Here is a 17658-nt window from a genome sequence, read left to right on the forward strand (position 1 = left end):
CTAGCCAGTTATTATTGTTGCTTTCATATCTACCTACTCTTTTGCGGCCTAGTGGTGCATTGTGCTAGAGGTCGAAGAATTGGCCCACACTGGGAACTATAAATTATGTTCTACGCCTCTATTTCATATTTCCTTTCGAGCCTTCCACGCCGGGTGAAGCCACGGGCCGCTGGAAAGGGTATTGCCTCGTTAGGCTACTGGCGGAGGGACTTATCGATAAGGGGTGGTCATATCTCCATAGTTTTTATTTTGCGGAGAGGTTGAGAGTTGTGACCTGGGTATTAGAGACCACCTTTTTTTGTATGCTATTTTGAGGACGGTTGTTGCATTACATATTATGTTTTACTTTAGTGAGTAGTTTCTTTCTTTCCATTTCTGTTGATAGAATGTAGTTGTCATACCTCGCTCTGATATCTCAGTTACTGTTTACCTCTTATCTTTCATTACTTTTCATTGTAAACGCGTTATATGTACAAGGCATATGGCGGGTGCTGGGCACGCACCCGGGTGGGGCCTATGCCGGTCCCGGGGGGCGTGACAAAGACGAAGAAGAAAAAATTGGAAGGAGGGGACAATTTTTTTTGGGGGAGAAATAACGTATTTCATTGCCCTAATTCTTTCATGTTACAATTACCCTATTATACTGATCTCCGGATTCTCGTTACTGAAGATGAATAAAGCAAAAAGTAAAAGGGATTACATGCCAAAAAGTAATCTACTTAAGCTAAATAGTAGTTGGGTTGATTGGTCTAAATTCGTCGCACTAGTTGGGCCTTGTGGTCAGATTCCTCTTCACTTCCCTTCCAGGGCTGCCACCTAGCGGGTGGATCTCTCCTTTAGGCGCCCCGCCTCCGTTACTGTAAAGAGCTATGTTTTGGGTTGCTTGTAAAACCACCTTGGGGAAAAAAATTTTGTGGAAAAGTACGGATGGTCCGAATGTTTGTTGCTCGTAAAAAAATTTTTTTGCGCAGAAAATTGGGTTTTTACCAAAGCTTTTGGAAGAAAACGGTGTTTTTATTTTGCTCGAAATGAGCAGGAAATGAAAATGAGCGCTGAAAAATCGCGCGGTTGGAGGAGGGGAGGGGGCGCAGGCGCGTTGCGTCCACGAGGCACATTCCCATCTCGGGTGGACCGCGGACGGAGAGGGGTCCACGGTGGACCTCTCACCCGGCCCTCTTTTCTTTTATAATTATATGGTAGTATATATATACTAAGTATTATAGTATAGGAGTACGTAGTTATTTGTATTTTAAAAGAGTATTTTATTTTTAATATAAATATATTTATTATATATATTTTATTTTAAATATTTTTATTAATATCTAGTATTATTTATAGTTTTAAAGTATATGACTTATACTAGTTATAATTATATGTACATTATTTAATTTATGCATCAATTATATTTTAAAATATTTTGTATTTATAGAATATTTAAATATAATACTGAATATATGTGAGTATAATAACGTTAATCTATATTATTAATAATATGAACAGCTATATTAAAATTAACAAGATTATCATAATAATTTTTTATTGGTTATTATTTTTTACTTGTTATTATATTTTTCCTTCAACCAAAAAGGTGTAAGGGGAAAATTATTTTTTTCTTATAATCAAAAGTTAGGGGGAATGGCCGTAAAAATTTATTTTTATCAAAAATTGTATTTTTTATAATTTTACGCAAGCGAAACGGCACCCAGCCCCCTTCTCCAATAAGTTTGTTGGTATCATACTTCTAAACCCTTCTTATTAAAAAGCTGGTTCTGGATATGGGTTCCGGATTCTATCCGTCGCGTACCTAATCGCCTCTTCGGGCCCCCTCTCCTTTCTCCGCTCTCCCGAAGCCTCCTACCTCCATGGTTGCCCCCGACGTTACAGAGAAAGAGGAGGCGGAGGCGATGATAGGGCCAGGCCCCGCCGCTCCTCGCTCGCGCCCGAAGCGACCCCTCCAGTTCGAGCACGCTTTCCTCGACGCCCTCCCCTGCGCCCACATGTACCTACTTACAACAACAACCCCACTTTTTTCTTTTTCTTTTTCTTCTTCTTTTTTATAATAATTATAATTTGGATGCTGCCATCAATTAAGAACTCGCTTTTAGCTAAAATGAGACCCACCCACTCTTCTCGGCTTTCTTTATTTATCTGATCATAGCCCCTTAAGTTTTGTTCGAGTTATTCTAGTTGGTTTACTTGAAAATTTTGGTAAATTTATTTGTCTCTATCAGCTACTTGTGTGTTTATTGTTTGAGGTTTAGATTTTGATGGAATCATCGATGAATTTGATAAATCTCCAATTTATATGACTAAAATCACTCAATTCCAAAATGTCACAAGTTAAGAGGAGGGCCATTTCAAAATGACCTACAGTTGAGGGAGTGTCCATGCATTTCTGCCAACTGATGAGCTAGGAACAGTAGTAACATTTTGATATTACCCGTCTTTGGATCGTTTGATGTGTAAAGAGCATTTGTTGTGTTCTTCTTTAAGATTTGAAGCCAATTGGCTGCTGCATGCTGAATCAGAATTATGTGCAATGCAGGTATGAGAAGAGTTACATGCATCGGGATGTGGTCACTCACGTCGCTGTATCAGCAACGGATTTCTTCATCACCGGAAGTATTGATGGTGCTTTCCCTATCTTTTACTGTTTATTTAAGTGATATCTTGAATTGATATTCTAGCTGGTCGTCTTAAGTTTCTCTTCTCAAAATTGCTCAATATATTTCCTAGTTTGCCGTTCTCATATCTGAAGGAATGTTGTGGGTTAGAAAAGGCTATTTCGTTGTAAAATTCTATTTAAGCAACTTCCATGCCATATAAATATATATGTATATATTTATATATTGTTTGGCCATTAACAAGTTGTCTCTCAGTTAAGATCCTATATTCTCAAATAATATTCTATTTTGCATTTATTATTCTATTCGGTCATTCGTAGTTACTTAAAAACTTACTTCTGTAAATAATTATGCACGAATTAGATTTCAGAGGGTTGAAAGTGTTACATCTGCCAAATAAGAGAAGGGAATTAGGGATAGAAGTAGCAGCAAAGGTTTAGAGAATTAATAAAAGAGAGATGGAGTAATGAGAGAGCTTAGCTTTTCCTTGTGGAGCCTTTGAAACAGAACCGGTTAGCCATGGAGATCGGGAGGGGGCAAGCAGCTTCGTTGGGGCAGAACCAGCAAGGCTAGATGAGGAAGACGCTCGAAGCAGGGTGAAGCTTTTGGGGGCGGAATTTGAGGGTTGCGGAGTGGAGAAAAGACGAACCCAATACCCGTTGGACTCTGGATAGTGCGGATAAAGGAGACCCGGTGGCCACTTACCCGGCTATCAGGTGCTCTTGGACCAGATGAGTTCATTTAGGCCCATATTCCCATTCAAATAGGCCTACGAGGAAGCAGAAAGCCTTCTTTTATTTCAATTCTCAGTTTAGCATTATTTAGTTTACTAAATTGCATTTTAGTCCATTGTATAGGTGAATATATAGGCAGATTGTAACAGAACCGGGGATTATGGTAAATTGTTAAGTCTCTGTTATCCTCATCTTCTTCCTCCATCTCTCTCATCTCTTCTCGTCTCAACATCTCCATCTATCTATCTCTCTCTCTTTATCTCTCTCTTCTCTTGCTCAATCCCATCTTCTCACTCTTATACTTGATCTCGCTACGAGCGTTTGGGGGCAGGCAATCGCTGAGATACTGATTGATTATACCATCACCCTCCACGCCGTCCTCGTCTCAGCGAATTATCATCATAGACGGGTTGCGGAGAGTCAGGTACGTAACAATTGGTATCAGAGCGGTCCAATCCCAGGGCATTGTGTGGTGGAATCGCTTCCTAACTCCAATCTCGGCATTGTTGAGTTTAATCGCGAGTAAGATTTCTGCGCTGCCGAATCTGATTTGGGATCAGATTGGGACAAAAGAAATCACCACAAGAATACCTTTGATGAAGACCAATTGATCTGGGGACACCCCTCAATCCTCAGATTAGTAATATCCCACAAGTGCAATAAATCATATAAGGTAAGCAACACGAGACCATTCATTCCATCAAAGGATCGCTGTAACAGAGAGCCTATCGGGCGTCAAATTGGGGGCAAACGAGGCAACAAGTTTAAATTTAATCCGAAGGAGTATCTGGAAGAGATAGAAATGGCTGAAGGAACCAGATTGAGAGATATTAGTGATCATGTTCGCTCCTTAGAAGAGAGGTTTCAGAAGCTAGGGGCTGAGCACCACACTGAGATAGAAGTCCTTACCAACCAGATCGCAGAAGTGAAGGAGACTGGACAGCGGCAATACGAAGCGCTGCAGGTTGAAGCTACCAAGCGACATGAGGAGCTGCTGAAGCTTTTAACGGCTTAGCCACCTACCACTCAGGCGCACAGCAGGGTGACAACCCTCGAGAACAAGGCTCCTCAAGGCGACAAACCTGGAAGTAGTAACACCCCTTTTGTTAACAGAGAAAATAGAGGGAAAAGGATATTACCCACTCCTAGAAGGCAAACTGAAGTAGAGGACGATCAGATTTCACCGTGGACTAATAGGCATTTTAATAATCACCAACAGTTTCCATACCCACGACTAGATTTTCCTTCATTTGATGGCGATGATCCTAGAAATTGGATCGAGAATTGTGAGCAGTTCTTTGAGTTGTATCAAATACCACAGCAGCAGTGGCTAAGCATAGCAACTATGCATTTATTCGGCAAGGCGAAAACGTGGAAACAAGGATACTTCATCAGCAAACAAGTAGTTTCTTGGGATGAGTTTACGGAGGTTGTGTGCAAGAGGTTCGCCCATATAGGGGAGCGGTATTTGATTAGAGAGTTTAGCAATTTGAAACACACTAGAACATGCGAGAAGTATCAAGAGAAATTCGAAGAGTTAAGATCCAATTACTCTACTACAATCCCTATTTATCGGAAGAGTACTTTATTGCGAGTTACATTAATGGACTCAAAGAGGAATTAGTCCTATTTCTTGACATCGCTCATCCAAACACATTGGAGGAGACATATGAACAAGCACAGTTACACGAAAAGGCTCTAGCAGTGATTAACAGAAAGAATCGGTTTATTTCTAAGACACCAGTGGAGACCTATCAACCAAACGCATCATATAAGAGCACCGAAGGAACTGGGCAACAGTACCAGAACCAGAACAGAACTACAACAGGTCAATATGCTGCTAACAAACAGTTAATAGAACAACGTCGAGCTGCTGGATTATGCTTTCGATGCGGAGAAAAATATCATCTTGGGCATGTATGTGCAAACAAGTTATTGAATACATTACAAGCTACTGAGGATATTATGGAAATTTATGATGAAGGTTGTTTACAATCAGGATCAAACGACGTGACAGTCACGGGAAAGGAAGGGGAGGAGTCAGAAGTTGTACCCAAGGAAAGGGAGCCGCAAGAGATAAGAGTATCTGTTCATGCATTATGTGGAGAGAAACCCTAGGACATCATCAAAATACGAAGTGAAACAAACAATTGAATTCTCACCATTTTGATAGATACAGGAAGCATGCACAGTTTCATCGACCTGCAAGTAGCCAAAGAGATTGGCGCACGAACATAAGTCGCTTCACCCTGGGTAGTGACGGTAGCGAACGGCCATAAGGTTTTGAGTAAACTAAAATGCCCTGGTTTCACTTGGATCATGCAAGGACATACATTCCGAGCGGATTTGAAGGTGATCAGATTGGAGGGCTCAAGTATTATATTACGAATTGATTGGTTAAAATCTTATGGACCAGTAACATATTTCCTAAAGAATTCAGTTGCTATCACCAAAGAAGTCCGGAGTTTAGAACTGAAAGGGATCGAGGAAGGAGCTAGATTAAGGTTGATATCTGCAGCCCAATGGAGGCAGGAAATAGAGAAGGGTGAATGCTATCTCCTCAGACATCAACCCTTGCCAGAAGAAGATAAACACGAAGTAGAGATACACCCAGAGATTCAAAAGGTGCTGGATAAATTTCAGGATATGTTCGAAAAGCCCAAAGAGTTACCTCCACCCCGAATTCAGGATCATAAAATTCCGTTATAGCCCAACACCGCACCGGCTATAGGTGAGGATGATGAGTTGCTGACAGAACCTGAGAGAATCCTGGATAGGAGGATGGGGAAACGGGGTAACAGGGCCGCGACTGAAGTGTTGGTGAAGTGGGTGAATCTTCCTGAGGAGCACGCTACCTGGGAAGATTACGAGGTTCTTACTGGTCAGTTTCCTTCTTTTGATCCTTGAGGACAAGGATCAGGTTATGGGAGGGGGAATGTTACATCTGCCAAATAAGAGAAGGGAATTAGGGATAGAAGTAGCAGCAAAGGTTTAGAGAATTAATAAAAGAGAGATGGAGTAATGAGAGAGCTTAGCTTTTCCTTGTGGAGCCTTTGAAACAAAACCGGTTAGCCATGGAGNTAATATTAATATTTTTATTTTTAAAAAAATTTAAATATTTTTAAATAAAATAAATAAAATAAAAAAGAACAGGCCCAAAGCCCGGCACGGCCCGTGCAGTCTGGGCCGGGGGGCCGTGTTGGGCCGGGTTCCAAGAACTTTGGCCCGGCACGGCAGGGCCCGATTTTGGGGCCGGGCCGTGCCGGGCTGGCCCGCACCCCGTTTCGGCCCGAAAAATGTGGGCCGTGTCGGCCCAGCACGGCCCACATACCATCCCTACATGGGGGATTACTCTCTCCCTCTCTCATTCCACTCTCTCTCTTTCTTACACTCTCTTGCTCTTTCTCTTTAGAAAGAAAAGAGAAGAAAGAAGAAGAAAAAAGAGAAGGAAGAAAAGAAAGAAAAGGAGGGAGAAGAAGAAGGAGATCAAGCTTGGGAAGCTTTTGGACCTCTCCCTCTTCCTCTCTTTTTTCTTTGAAGCTACAACAAGAGGTAGGCTTCTAACCCTAGTTGTGGAATTTAGGGTTTTTGGGTTTTAGCTCTTTGGATGGGATCAAATGGATCCCTAGCACCATGAATGGTGAGATTGGAGTTAGAATTTAGGGTTTTGAGATGGGTTTAGCTTGATGCTAACCCTAGGGCACCAAAATTGGGTTTTTGGAAAAGTAGAGGATTGATCTCATTTGACCCTCCTCTAACCTAATTGGTAGGTGCCTAAACGCGGGGGCGAAGTCGGATTTGGCATTCGTCGAGTGGGTCAAGAGCTATCGGCAAAATAGGGCAGATTGAGCATTGTTTTGGACCAAGGAGGTCAAGACTTCGTCGTAAAGTTCGCCGAAGAGCGTTTCTAGAACCTCTACATCAAGAAAAGGTGGGGGGTGTCATCTCGAAGAATCCGGGTTTCTTTTTATGTCTAAGTTAATAATTATGTTGATCATATTGCGCTATAGGAATAGTAGTTGTACATTTTCATTTCCTTGCATGCTTTCTTGGTAGTGTAGCTGGGTGAGCTTGACACGTGGACTAGGATAGCATGAGGATTGGGTCTTGTGACATAGAATCCTATAGCGGCATAAAGAGCCGAACTTGGATATAGCCTAGTAGAGTGGCATTGAACTAGTGTGGTAGAAGCACTATGACATGAACGAGTGGCATGTAGAATAATTGAGACATTTACTACAGTGACTGAACCAGTGGCATCGAGTTTAGTGTAGTAAACTTGATATGAACCTAGGGATAGTAGAAGTCCCAACATTGATTATATATCATGATTGTGTAGCAGAGGCACATTGACCCTAGTAGACAGGGTGTCACGCCCCGAGACCGCTATCAATTTGGTCCGGCCCGAGCGCGTCGAACAGACGCCGAACGGACATGACCTCCCCTATCCGCCCAAGGCTAACCAACAGATCATGTATAAGAATTTACCCAGGAATCAATTCATAAATACACGATCAAGAAGCACCACTAGTGCAACAAGACGAGTGCAAGATACAAGTATAGAAACATATACAAGTACATAAGAGAGAAGATATAATCTATTACATTCAGTTGACATAATATATATGTTTAATTACATCTTTTACTTTCTCCCAAAATATAAATACAATCACTCGAACCTCACCCTATACAACATCTACTCTCAAATACAAAAAGGTGACAGCTAATGCAAAAGGGAGGTAGCTAATGGACTAGAAGCGCCGGGGCCCTTACCACGATCCTCCCGCTCACCGGGGGCGCACCGAACTAGAACCTGTAAAGAGTGGGGGTGAGAACTAACTTCCTTAGTTCCCAGTGGGTTCGGCCGCCGACTCCGCCGATCTCCCCACTAGTCCAAGCGGCGCAAAAGTTATAATCGATAGATAGATAAGGAAAGAGGTAAATGACAGAAGTAAAGCTACCGCTACTTATGCCCAATCATGAATTATGAATGCATGTACAATGAAATAGATAAACAACTAACCCATATCATGTCCAAAAGGTAAAGCTATTTACTCGTTCATCAATCTCATTTACTGTTTCTTAATCTCGTGGCTTCCTGGAGGAGCCTACTGCTCACTAGCCATCTCGAAGGTAAGGGAGGGTCAACTCGCACTACGAACCGAGACCGTCTACCGGGGCCTAAAGTAGGCAATCCTTGGGACCCAAAAAAGGCCAATCCCACGTGACCAACTCCGGAGCGCACTACTTGTGTGGGGCTTCACACAAGATTTAAAAACAGACCGTGAGCATGATCCAATCCTCGTCTCGAGAATACCCTATCCTCTAGGGTTCAAATCATCATATAGTCCATTAGGTTTCACATGCCTACGACTCATATGTGTTGTTCTTTTGCTTACTATCAACTAAATTGGCCCACCTCCGCATTGTTTACTATCGACTAGATGCCACTCGTTCTTTGTTTAACATTAGACCAACCATTGAGCTCATCTCTTTTTTTCTGCACTATAGGATTCACAAGTCTCAACCCAATCCTTATCAATCCACTATGTCGAGTATCCAATACATGCTACGATATCATCAAGGAAAGCATAAGGAAAGGCAATACACAATCATCCTATAATGCAATAACACAAGATGCAAGAATCGACATGTACTAAGACATAGAAGGGAGCCCGATTGCTTCGGGATGGACACCACCCACCTCTTGGCGATGCCGCGATAATAGAAAGCTCGACGTTGCGGTCTTTGCACGCTGCTTCAACTCCTCGGGGCGAAGCGAGCCCTCGAGTACCCGATTCGGCGATAACTCCGCACTCGCTCGTCGGATCGGCAAACCGTCTTCCCCGACGCGTTCCGAGACCTAGCAATTTGGTTTACGACCCATTAAAATAGATCAAGACCCTCGATTTCCAAGAATCCCAAATTCGTGCCCTAGAATGGCGACGAGAGGGAAATCCATGGTGCGAGCTTCGATTGCGAGCCCGAACCATCTACTTATCTCCTCTAGGTTCCATTGGAACCAATTCTAAGCCCCAAAACCCTAACCCAAGAAATCTACCATGGATGGGTTTGGAGCTTACCTCTAAGCCAAGCTCCAAGCTCGCTCTAGTTTGAAGGAGAGAGGGAAGAAGACCTTCTTCTTCTTCTTCTTGGACTTCTCCTTCTACTTCCTCCTCTTTTCCTTCTTTTCTTTCTTCTTCTTCTTCTTCTCCTTCTTTTCTTTCTAGAGAGAGAGAGAGGGAAAGAGTGTGAATGAGATAGAGAGAGCAACTGAGAGGGAGAGAGAGGGGTCCCCCACCTCTATTAAAGGCCATTTTGCAGCTAGCCCCCTCAGCTTTTCATCTTTAGAATCAACCCTCTCTGGGCATTTTCGCGGTGAGGGACCGGTCCCAGCTCGGGGAGACCGGTCCCCGAAGGCTGCCATTTCGAGCAGAGGGGTTTTCGCGTTCGGGAACCGGTCCTTGCCTGAGAGACCGGTCCCCGGGAGACCGGTCCTCGTCCGAGAGACCGGTTCCCGAAGGTTGGATTCTCGGGACTTAGCCAAATTTCGGCTGTTCTCGCTGGGCTGACGTTCGGGAACCGGTCCCTGCCTGCCAGGGACCGGTCTCATCAGAGATCCCCATAACCCAGCCTGATGGGACCGGTCCCTCCCTGCCAGGGACCGGTCCCCGAGAGCATTTCTGCTCCAGTGCAAGTTTTGCACTGGTGCTCTCGCGGACCTTTCCTTAATGCACTTTATGCATTATACTCACCTTCGGACTTACCGAAGCTTACGCACTCGACAACTAGTCGATTCTAATCGAAGTCTAATCCTCGAGTTTCGAGAATTCACTTCCTTACACAGGGTATCCTCTTGAGAGGATTGGATCATACTCACTAGTCTGTTTCGCTTGTCGGTGGTGCTCCACCAAAGCACGAGTCTCCGGAGTATCTCACAGGGTTGTCCCGCAGACGGTCTCGGTGTGCGAGTGCAGCTTCTCCTCACCTATGAGATTGAGAGTGAGTCGAGGGTTTAACCTACGGGTTAACCAAGTAGATTGGGTAATAAACATGGGATGCATAGTAGACTTGCATTATTACCTTGAGTAGACATAGTGTATATTGTAGTTTACATTACTATGCACCTTTTTTATACTCATGACATGATTCTAGCATGATAATAGTTGTTGCATGCATTATTATCATTGATGGCACGATAGAGTAGTTGCAGTTCATTCCTATATATCTATCTATCTCTCTATCTGTACCAGCTTAGACCTAGTGGGAAAATCGGCGGCGTCGGCGGCCGAACCCACTGGGAACTATATTTATATAGTTCTCACCCCGTGTGGTTTTGGGGTACAGGTACATACAGAGGCGAGCCGAGTGAGGACCGCGTCAAGGGCATAGCGCCCTAAGTGAGCGTAGTTAGTAGCTTTTCCTTTATGCATTAGAGTACCCTCGTGTACTAGATGATGTTTTGGATAGTTATTGGAGAGCTACTTGTATTTTGAGGAAAACATGTATTTAAATTTCGGAAGATGAAAATGTAATATATCAAATGATGTAACTATTGAATGGTTGTAATAGTTAGACTATCTCTCTTTATATACTTTGTATATTACTTGTGGTTCTTGCTCTTAGTTATAGTGCACTTGTGTGCATCGTGTCGATCATGTATGTTATTTAAGCATTCCCTGGGCGCTTGATTGTACATGATCTGGTTGCTTGGCCTTAGGCGGACAGGAGAGGTGCTGTCCGTTCGGCGGTCCGTCCGGCGCGCCCGAACCGTGCCAAATTGGTAGTGGATTTGGGGCGGGGCGTGACACCGAAAGTCAACCAATGGTGCAGGGGATCGATGACGTGCTGTTGGCTGTAATGGACCAGCATCAGAGCCACCTCGATGATCAAAGACGATCGAAGAGCGAGGATAGGTTGCACGGAGTGGTTCTGGGTACACAACTGGTGCATATCGCTGCGGGTCACCTGGATTGAACTAGCAAGGTGAGCACGACATAGGGGAACGCTAGAGAATCGCCGACAATCAGGTTGACCGAAAAAGTCTACCACAAAAACAACCTATTTCTTTGACCAACGAGCGGTGATTGGATATCAGGGCCCAAGCGAGATCAGGCTCAACATAAATGTAGCCACTGGAGCCATTCTAAAAAGGGAGATATTAGCACTACGTGGGGAAATAGGTTCTTTTAGAATCAATTTCAAACCATCTACTAGAGGTTGTAACAATCCGAACCCCCTTATGAAAAAAAGTAGTTGGCATTGCATAAGCAAATTGTTGAGTTTACAAAACTTTGCTTTTAGTAGTCGGCCCTCTATGCTTCCCTTTATTTGCTTGCCAACTTCCAACCTAGAATGCCTACTGACGCCAGAAGCTTACTTGAAGGGTGTCGCTTTTGGCGCAGAAGGCCAAGCATTTTGCCAGACAAGTCTTTTGAGCAGGAAAATTTGGTCACGTAGATAGCAGGATCGGCCGTAGCTTGGGGAGCAAGAGCATATATAGGTGTAGAGGAGTGCTGTGCTCCTGAAGGAGGGTCACCGGTAGTTGTGATTGGCCGACGGACCGACGGAGCAAACTCTGCCACAAGGAAGGTTCAGGGGAGCAGCAGCAACACTGACAACATTGGAGAGTTGCTGGCTGGTTCGAGAGGGCAGGGGAAGGTTCGATAGAGCAAGGTGGTGCCGGAGAGTGTAGAGGTCGGCGGCGACGTAGGCTGCGGTGGCTGGAGAAGCCAACTCGGCTCGAGAGGCCAACAATGGTAGCAGTAGGAGCAACCATGTCTTGAAAGCAACGACTTAAGTGCCGTGGCACGGGGTCGTACCGGAAACTTGTTGGCACGATGCGTGCCGGACCGTGCCAATGCATGTCGGTCGCAAACAATGTATGTGTGCCGGCACGTAATGGCATGAAATATCTATTTCTTTAGCAACAAAATATGCTTATTATTTATTATGTATTTTTATCAAATCTTTTGAACTTTATTAAGAAAATTACTTACTAATTTCAAGAATAAAGGGTTTTGAGTTGTGCCATCAGCACGGGTGTCATATCGTGCCGATATCTTGCTGGCACGATACAGCACGGTAGATACGGCCTGTGCCGATGGGCACTTTAATCCTTGCTTGGGAGGGTTGCAGACCGATGCAGCATGGCCTAAAGAAGTGGAGGAGGGTTCAACCGGCCCGAGAGGGGTCGCGGGAGGTGCCCAGCTAGCGGCGGAGTTAGTAGCTGTCACGCCCCGAGACCGCCAATTTGGTCGGTTCGGGCATGTCAAACAGACGCCGAACGGACAGCACCTCCTGCCCTGTCCGTCCATGGCTAAACAACAAGATTATGTACAAGAATTTGCCCAGGAAAAACACTTACATGATCAATGCAAGTATAACACACAAGCGACTATACATGCATACACGGAGCTAAAGAGAGAGATAGTTCTAGCTATTACATCTTTCCATTCAACAATTACATAACTTGATTACTTCTACATCGCCCAAAACGTATACAAGTTCATCTCATCATAGGTAGCTCTCCAAAATCCTCACCTACATAAACATCACTCATGTACGCGAGGGTACTCTAATGCAAGTAGGAAAGCTACTAACTACTAGGGCGCTATGCCTTTGCCGCGGTCCTCGCCCGGCATGCTCGTACTCGGCTCTGCAACAAACTGGGGTGAGAATTATATAAATATAGTTTCCAGTGGGTTCGGCCGCCAACTCCGCCGATCTTCGCACTAGGTCTAAGCAGGTATAAGCAGATAGATAGATAGATAGATAGATATGAAATAACTGCTAGCATAATAATGAATTCTACAATATATACTACTATGCCTCAATCAACTGAAATGAATGCATGAACAATATAGTAATGAAGTCCGCTATCATGATGATACTATGTTCAAGAAATAATGCCATTCATTGTTTACCCAATCACTTGGCTGACCCGAAGGTTTGCCCTCGACTCACTATGCCATCTCGTAAGGTAAGGAGACGCACCTCGCTCGCAAACCCGAGACCGTCTGCGGGACATTAACTCTGCCCCTCGTGTGACAAACTCCGGAGTGCGCGGCTTGTGTAGAGCGACCACTCCAAGCTCAAAACAGACTGTGAGTATGATCCAATCCTCTCAACTCGAGGATACCCTACCAACTAGAGCTAACAATCACTCGGGAATCCACCTATCCCAATGTTTATATTTAAGTGTTTCAACTACACTATGGTTTCATGCAACATGTCATAACTAGGGAAATCCACTTATTCCCTAAGTTCACTATGTCATAAGTGTTTTCTTTACGCTAAGTTTTATGCCACTTGTCATGTTATCATTCATTATACACATGCCACTCGTTATGTCGCTACATAACTATCAAGTTCATCTCTTATTCCGGCACCATAGGATTTCCAACTTGTCAAGACCCAATTCCTTACCTATCCACTATATCAAGTATTCACCTCACACTATGATATCAACTAGGAAAGCATAAGGAATGGAAATGCACAATGACAATCCTACAATGCATGCTATACAAGAGATGCAAGATCAATAATGCACTAAGACATAGAAGGCAGCCCAGCTGCTTCAGGATGACACCCCCCACCTTTAGGTGATGTTGCGATGCTAGGATCTTAATTCCACGATTTTAGGATGCCGCCTCGGCCCTCCAGGCGGAAACGAAGCCGAAAACGTCCTTTTCGGCAATATCTTCGCGTAGGCTCGACGGATCGCCGAACCGACTTCACCAGCGCGTCAGAATACCTAGCAATTAGGTTTATAGGAGATCAATTTAGATCAAACCCAACCATATGACAAAACCCTATTTTGGAGCCCTAGTTTGCAATTAATGCAAAATACCCCATTTAGCTTCATGATTCAAGTATTAATCATCTATTAGCATGCTAGGGTTCCATCAAAACCATTTTTAGAGATCAAAATCCATACCCTAGAGATCTACCATTAAAGAGCATCAAGCTTACCTCTAAAAGCTTGCTCCAAACCCAAGGAAGAAGATGGAGAAGATGATGATCCACCTTCTTGATTCCTTCTCCACCAATCTCTCCTTCTACTTCCCACTTTGAAGAGAGAGAAAAAGATAGTTTAGAGAGAGAGAGGGAGTATATTTTAGGGTTGCAAGTGAGAAAGATGAGAGGGAACAAGCTCTTCTTCCCTCTCATATACACTCCACTTGTGGCAAAATAGCCAAAAACCCCCTCACCTTTGCAAATAGTGCACAGCCCCAGCTGGGCAATTTTCGGGTACGGGGTCCTGTCACTCTAGAGGGTCCGGTCCCCGAGGACAAAAATTGCGCGCAGAATTATTTCTGCCACCTTCTGCGCGTAAGGGGTCCGGTCCCTCCAGCTGAGGTCCGGTCCCCGAGAGCACGAAAAATCTGCAAATGTGCAGATTTGCACTAGCTTGCTCTCCAAGGCCCTCTACAATGCACTAAAGCCGTTTTCGACGCCTTTGGCCTTTTCGAAGCGTCCCGAACTCGCCTTCGATCAATTTCGATCGAAGTTCGGATTTCACGTATTGAGGATTCATTTCCTAACAGTAGCAGTGGCAGCTGCAGCACCAACACGAGGGAGAGGGGGAGATGGAAAAAGCTCATAGAGGACACTTGGCTGGCCGAGGATGGCTGGTTGGACCACGGCGATGCCACGAGAGTTGGGGTATGGGGGCTTGGCGGCTGTGAGAGGGGAGAAGGAGAGAGGGGTTAGGGTTTGTTTAGGATTTTATACATATTTTGTTTTTCTTTGTAACAATTACAACTTAGTCTCTCGACTGTTACTTTCTTACCCATAGCTTCATAACACTGTGCATTTTGCGTAGGAGCCCTTCTTGTAGTACAATTTTGCAATTTTATACATACAATGTTGTACTTTTTGCAAGAATATCTCTAGATCAATTTTGGCTCTTAGTCTTCATATTTGTGCCATTTTGCATAAAAATCTTTGAGTTTCATGAAACTTGAACTCACGCATTCCTCTCTGAGTCTACTTTCATATGAGTCCTTTTGCTTGCCAAAACTCCAAAATTTCTCGCATGAAGTGTTAACCTTTTCGCATATTGCTCCTTTTTCTCATTTTGTAAAAATTGCATTTCAGCCCCTTTGGTTCACAATTTCTAACTCAAAACTCACCCACCCGTGTGTTTTGCTCGTAAGTTCCACCACATATGAAATCACACAATTTGACACATGAAATCTCGCATTTTTTGAATTAATACTCCATTTAACCGGTTTTGCACTAGCCTGATTTTATCTTTGAAACATTACCTTATCATGCGAAGCTGCACCAAGGTCACTCTCAGTACTTACGATACTGATAGACTTAGAAAGTTTCGTTGAAAAACAGTCCGATTATGATGAGATAATCCTCCTTTTTTAGAAAAATTATCGTAAAAATTCTTGGGTGTACAGTGCATGTATGCAAACTGTTATGTTCTGTATTAATTATATTACTATATTATCCTTAACTAACTTTGTGCATGTATGCACTTGTCTGCGGTACTAATTTTATGAAAGTTAGTTTGTTCAACACTTCTCATATAGAGATCCTTGTTTTCTACTATGCATATATCTCAATCTTGCAAAACAACTGAAGGATATTACACTTACTGTCTGAAAGAAAACTATTGAGTTATTTCGGCTGTTTCTTTCTGGTTTTTTTTTTTGGTTTGTATTTTAGCATCTTGCTGAATAGGTTTTTATGCCATTTCTGATGGGCAACTACTTTATTTTGTTCCTTTCCAGCTATGAAAGTTTTCAGAATAAGAATTGACATCGTGAACTGGATTTGTTGTTACTCCCAAGTTGTACTGCTGTAGTCTAATTCATCAATATGTTGATCTTTTGCAATATATTTCTTTTATAGGACACATAAAGTTTTGGAAGAAGAAAGCTGTTGGAATTGAATTTGCGAAGCATTTCAAATCTCATCTTGGTCCTATTGAAGGACTAGCTGTGAGTACTATCATGTCATTTATTCTCACATGATTTAGGGGGTGTTTGGCCTAGCTTTTAAAAAGCGCTTTTGGGCTGAAAAGTAATTTTCGGCTCAATAGAGCGTTTGGCAACGCACTTTTAAAATCTGATTCTGCTTTTTAGAATCAGAAAACTGATTTTGAAGGCCTCAGAATCAGAAGCAGAAAAAAGCTGCTTCTTGAAAACTGATTCTGATTTTGGATTTAAACTTCAAAATTTTATTTTTATTTTAGTTTTAATATTTAAATTTAATTTTAATTTTAAATTTTAAATTTTAATTTTCAGATTCATTTTAAAATTTTTAAATTTTAACTTTTAAATTTTAAAATTTGAAATATAGATTTTAAATTTTAAATTTTAATTTTAAATTTCAAATCTCAAATTTTAGATTTTAAAATTTCAATTTTATTTCAAATTTCAAATTTCAAATTTCAAATTTCAGATTTTAAAATTTCAAATTTCAAATTTCAAATTTTAAATTTCAAATTTTAAATTTCAAATTTCAAATTTTAGGTTTAGGGTAAAATTAAAATTTTAAAATTTTAAATTATAAATTTCAATTTCAATTATAAATTTCAAATTTTTAAAATTAAAAATTTATAAATTTTAATCTTCAATTATAAATTTAAATTTAAATTTTAATTTTAATTTTAAATATTCAAATTTAATTTTAAATTTTAATATTCAAATTTTAATTTTATATTTTAAATATTCAATTTTAAATTTTATATTTTAAATATTCAAATTTTAATTTAAATTTAAATTTCATAATTATTTTAAATTTTAAATTTTAATTTAATTTTAAAGTTAAAATTTAATATATTTTTAAAATTAAATAGCTTTTCAAACAGCTTTTCAAATTTTAATTTGCCAAACAACTTTTTAAAATCACTTTAGAAAAATCACTTTTATCTAAACTCCGCCAAAATGCTCTATAGCTTTTAAGCAAAATCACTTCTCCAAACCAAAATCACTTTTTCAGAAATTATGTTTTCAAAAGCTAGGCCAAACAGGCCCTTAGTTGAATTTATCAGATATTTTTTGTCATTTGAGTTCTGTTTAGTCCTAATTCTTTTTGTTATTGGATGTTTCGTACAATTGAAGTTTTTAACAAATCTACTACACTTTTTCATATTGTTGGCTTTTTTGTCGTGAATATCTATTCCATAAGTATAACTTTTGTAGTTTTGGTTTCTGTTGATATATTACTATATGCTTGCACTTGCCAATCTGGGGGGAAATTTATGAAGAAATATAAGTTTTGCTAGCATAAACATCTGGCTTTAATGGAGCATGGTAGGCTATGGCTGTTTCTTTAGA

At 41.7% G+C, this 17658-nt stretch overlaps 1 protein-coding gene across 2 annotated transcripts in view; it reads left to right on the forward strand.

The window, feature by feature from the left end:
- The window catches only part of LOC109709993 (peptidyl-prolyl cis-trans isomerase CYP71), a 32437-nt gene continuing 16607 nt past the window's right edge, over window positions 1829-17658 (forward strand). For both annotated transcript variants that reach the window (XM_020232401.1, XM_020232402.1), the window contains exons 1-3: window positions 1829-1999; window positions 2546-2631; window positions 16229-16317. In XM_020232401.1, the coding sequence (XP_020087990.1) occupies window positions 1863-1999; window positions 2546-2631; window positions 16229-16317 (312 nt within the window). In that variant the 5' untranslated portion in view covers window positions 1829-1862. The remainder of the gene's footprint in view (window positions 2000-2545; window positions 2632-16228; window positions 16318-17658) is intronic.

This window comes from Ananas comosus, linkage group 5 (assembly GCF_001540865.1).
Source record: "Ananas comosus cultivar F153 linkage group 5, ASM154086v1, whole genome shotgun sequence".
In the NCBI taxonomy this organism is placed as follows: Eukaryota; Viridiplantae; Streptophyta; class Magnoliopsida; order Poales; family Bromeliaceae; genus Ananas; species Ananas comosus.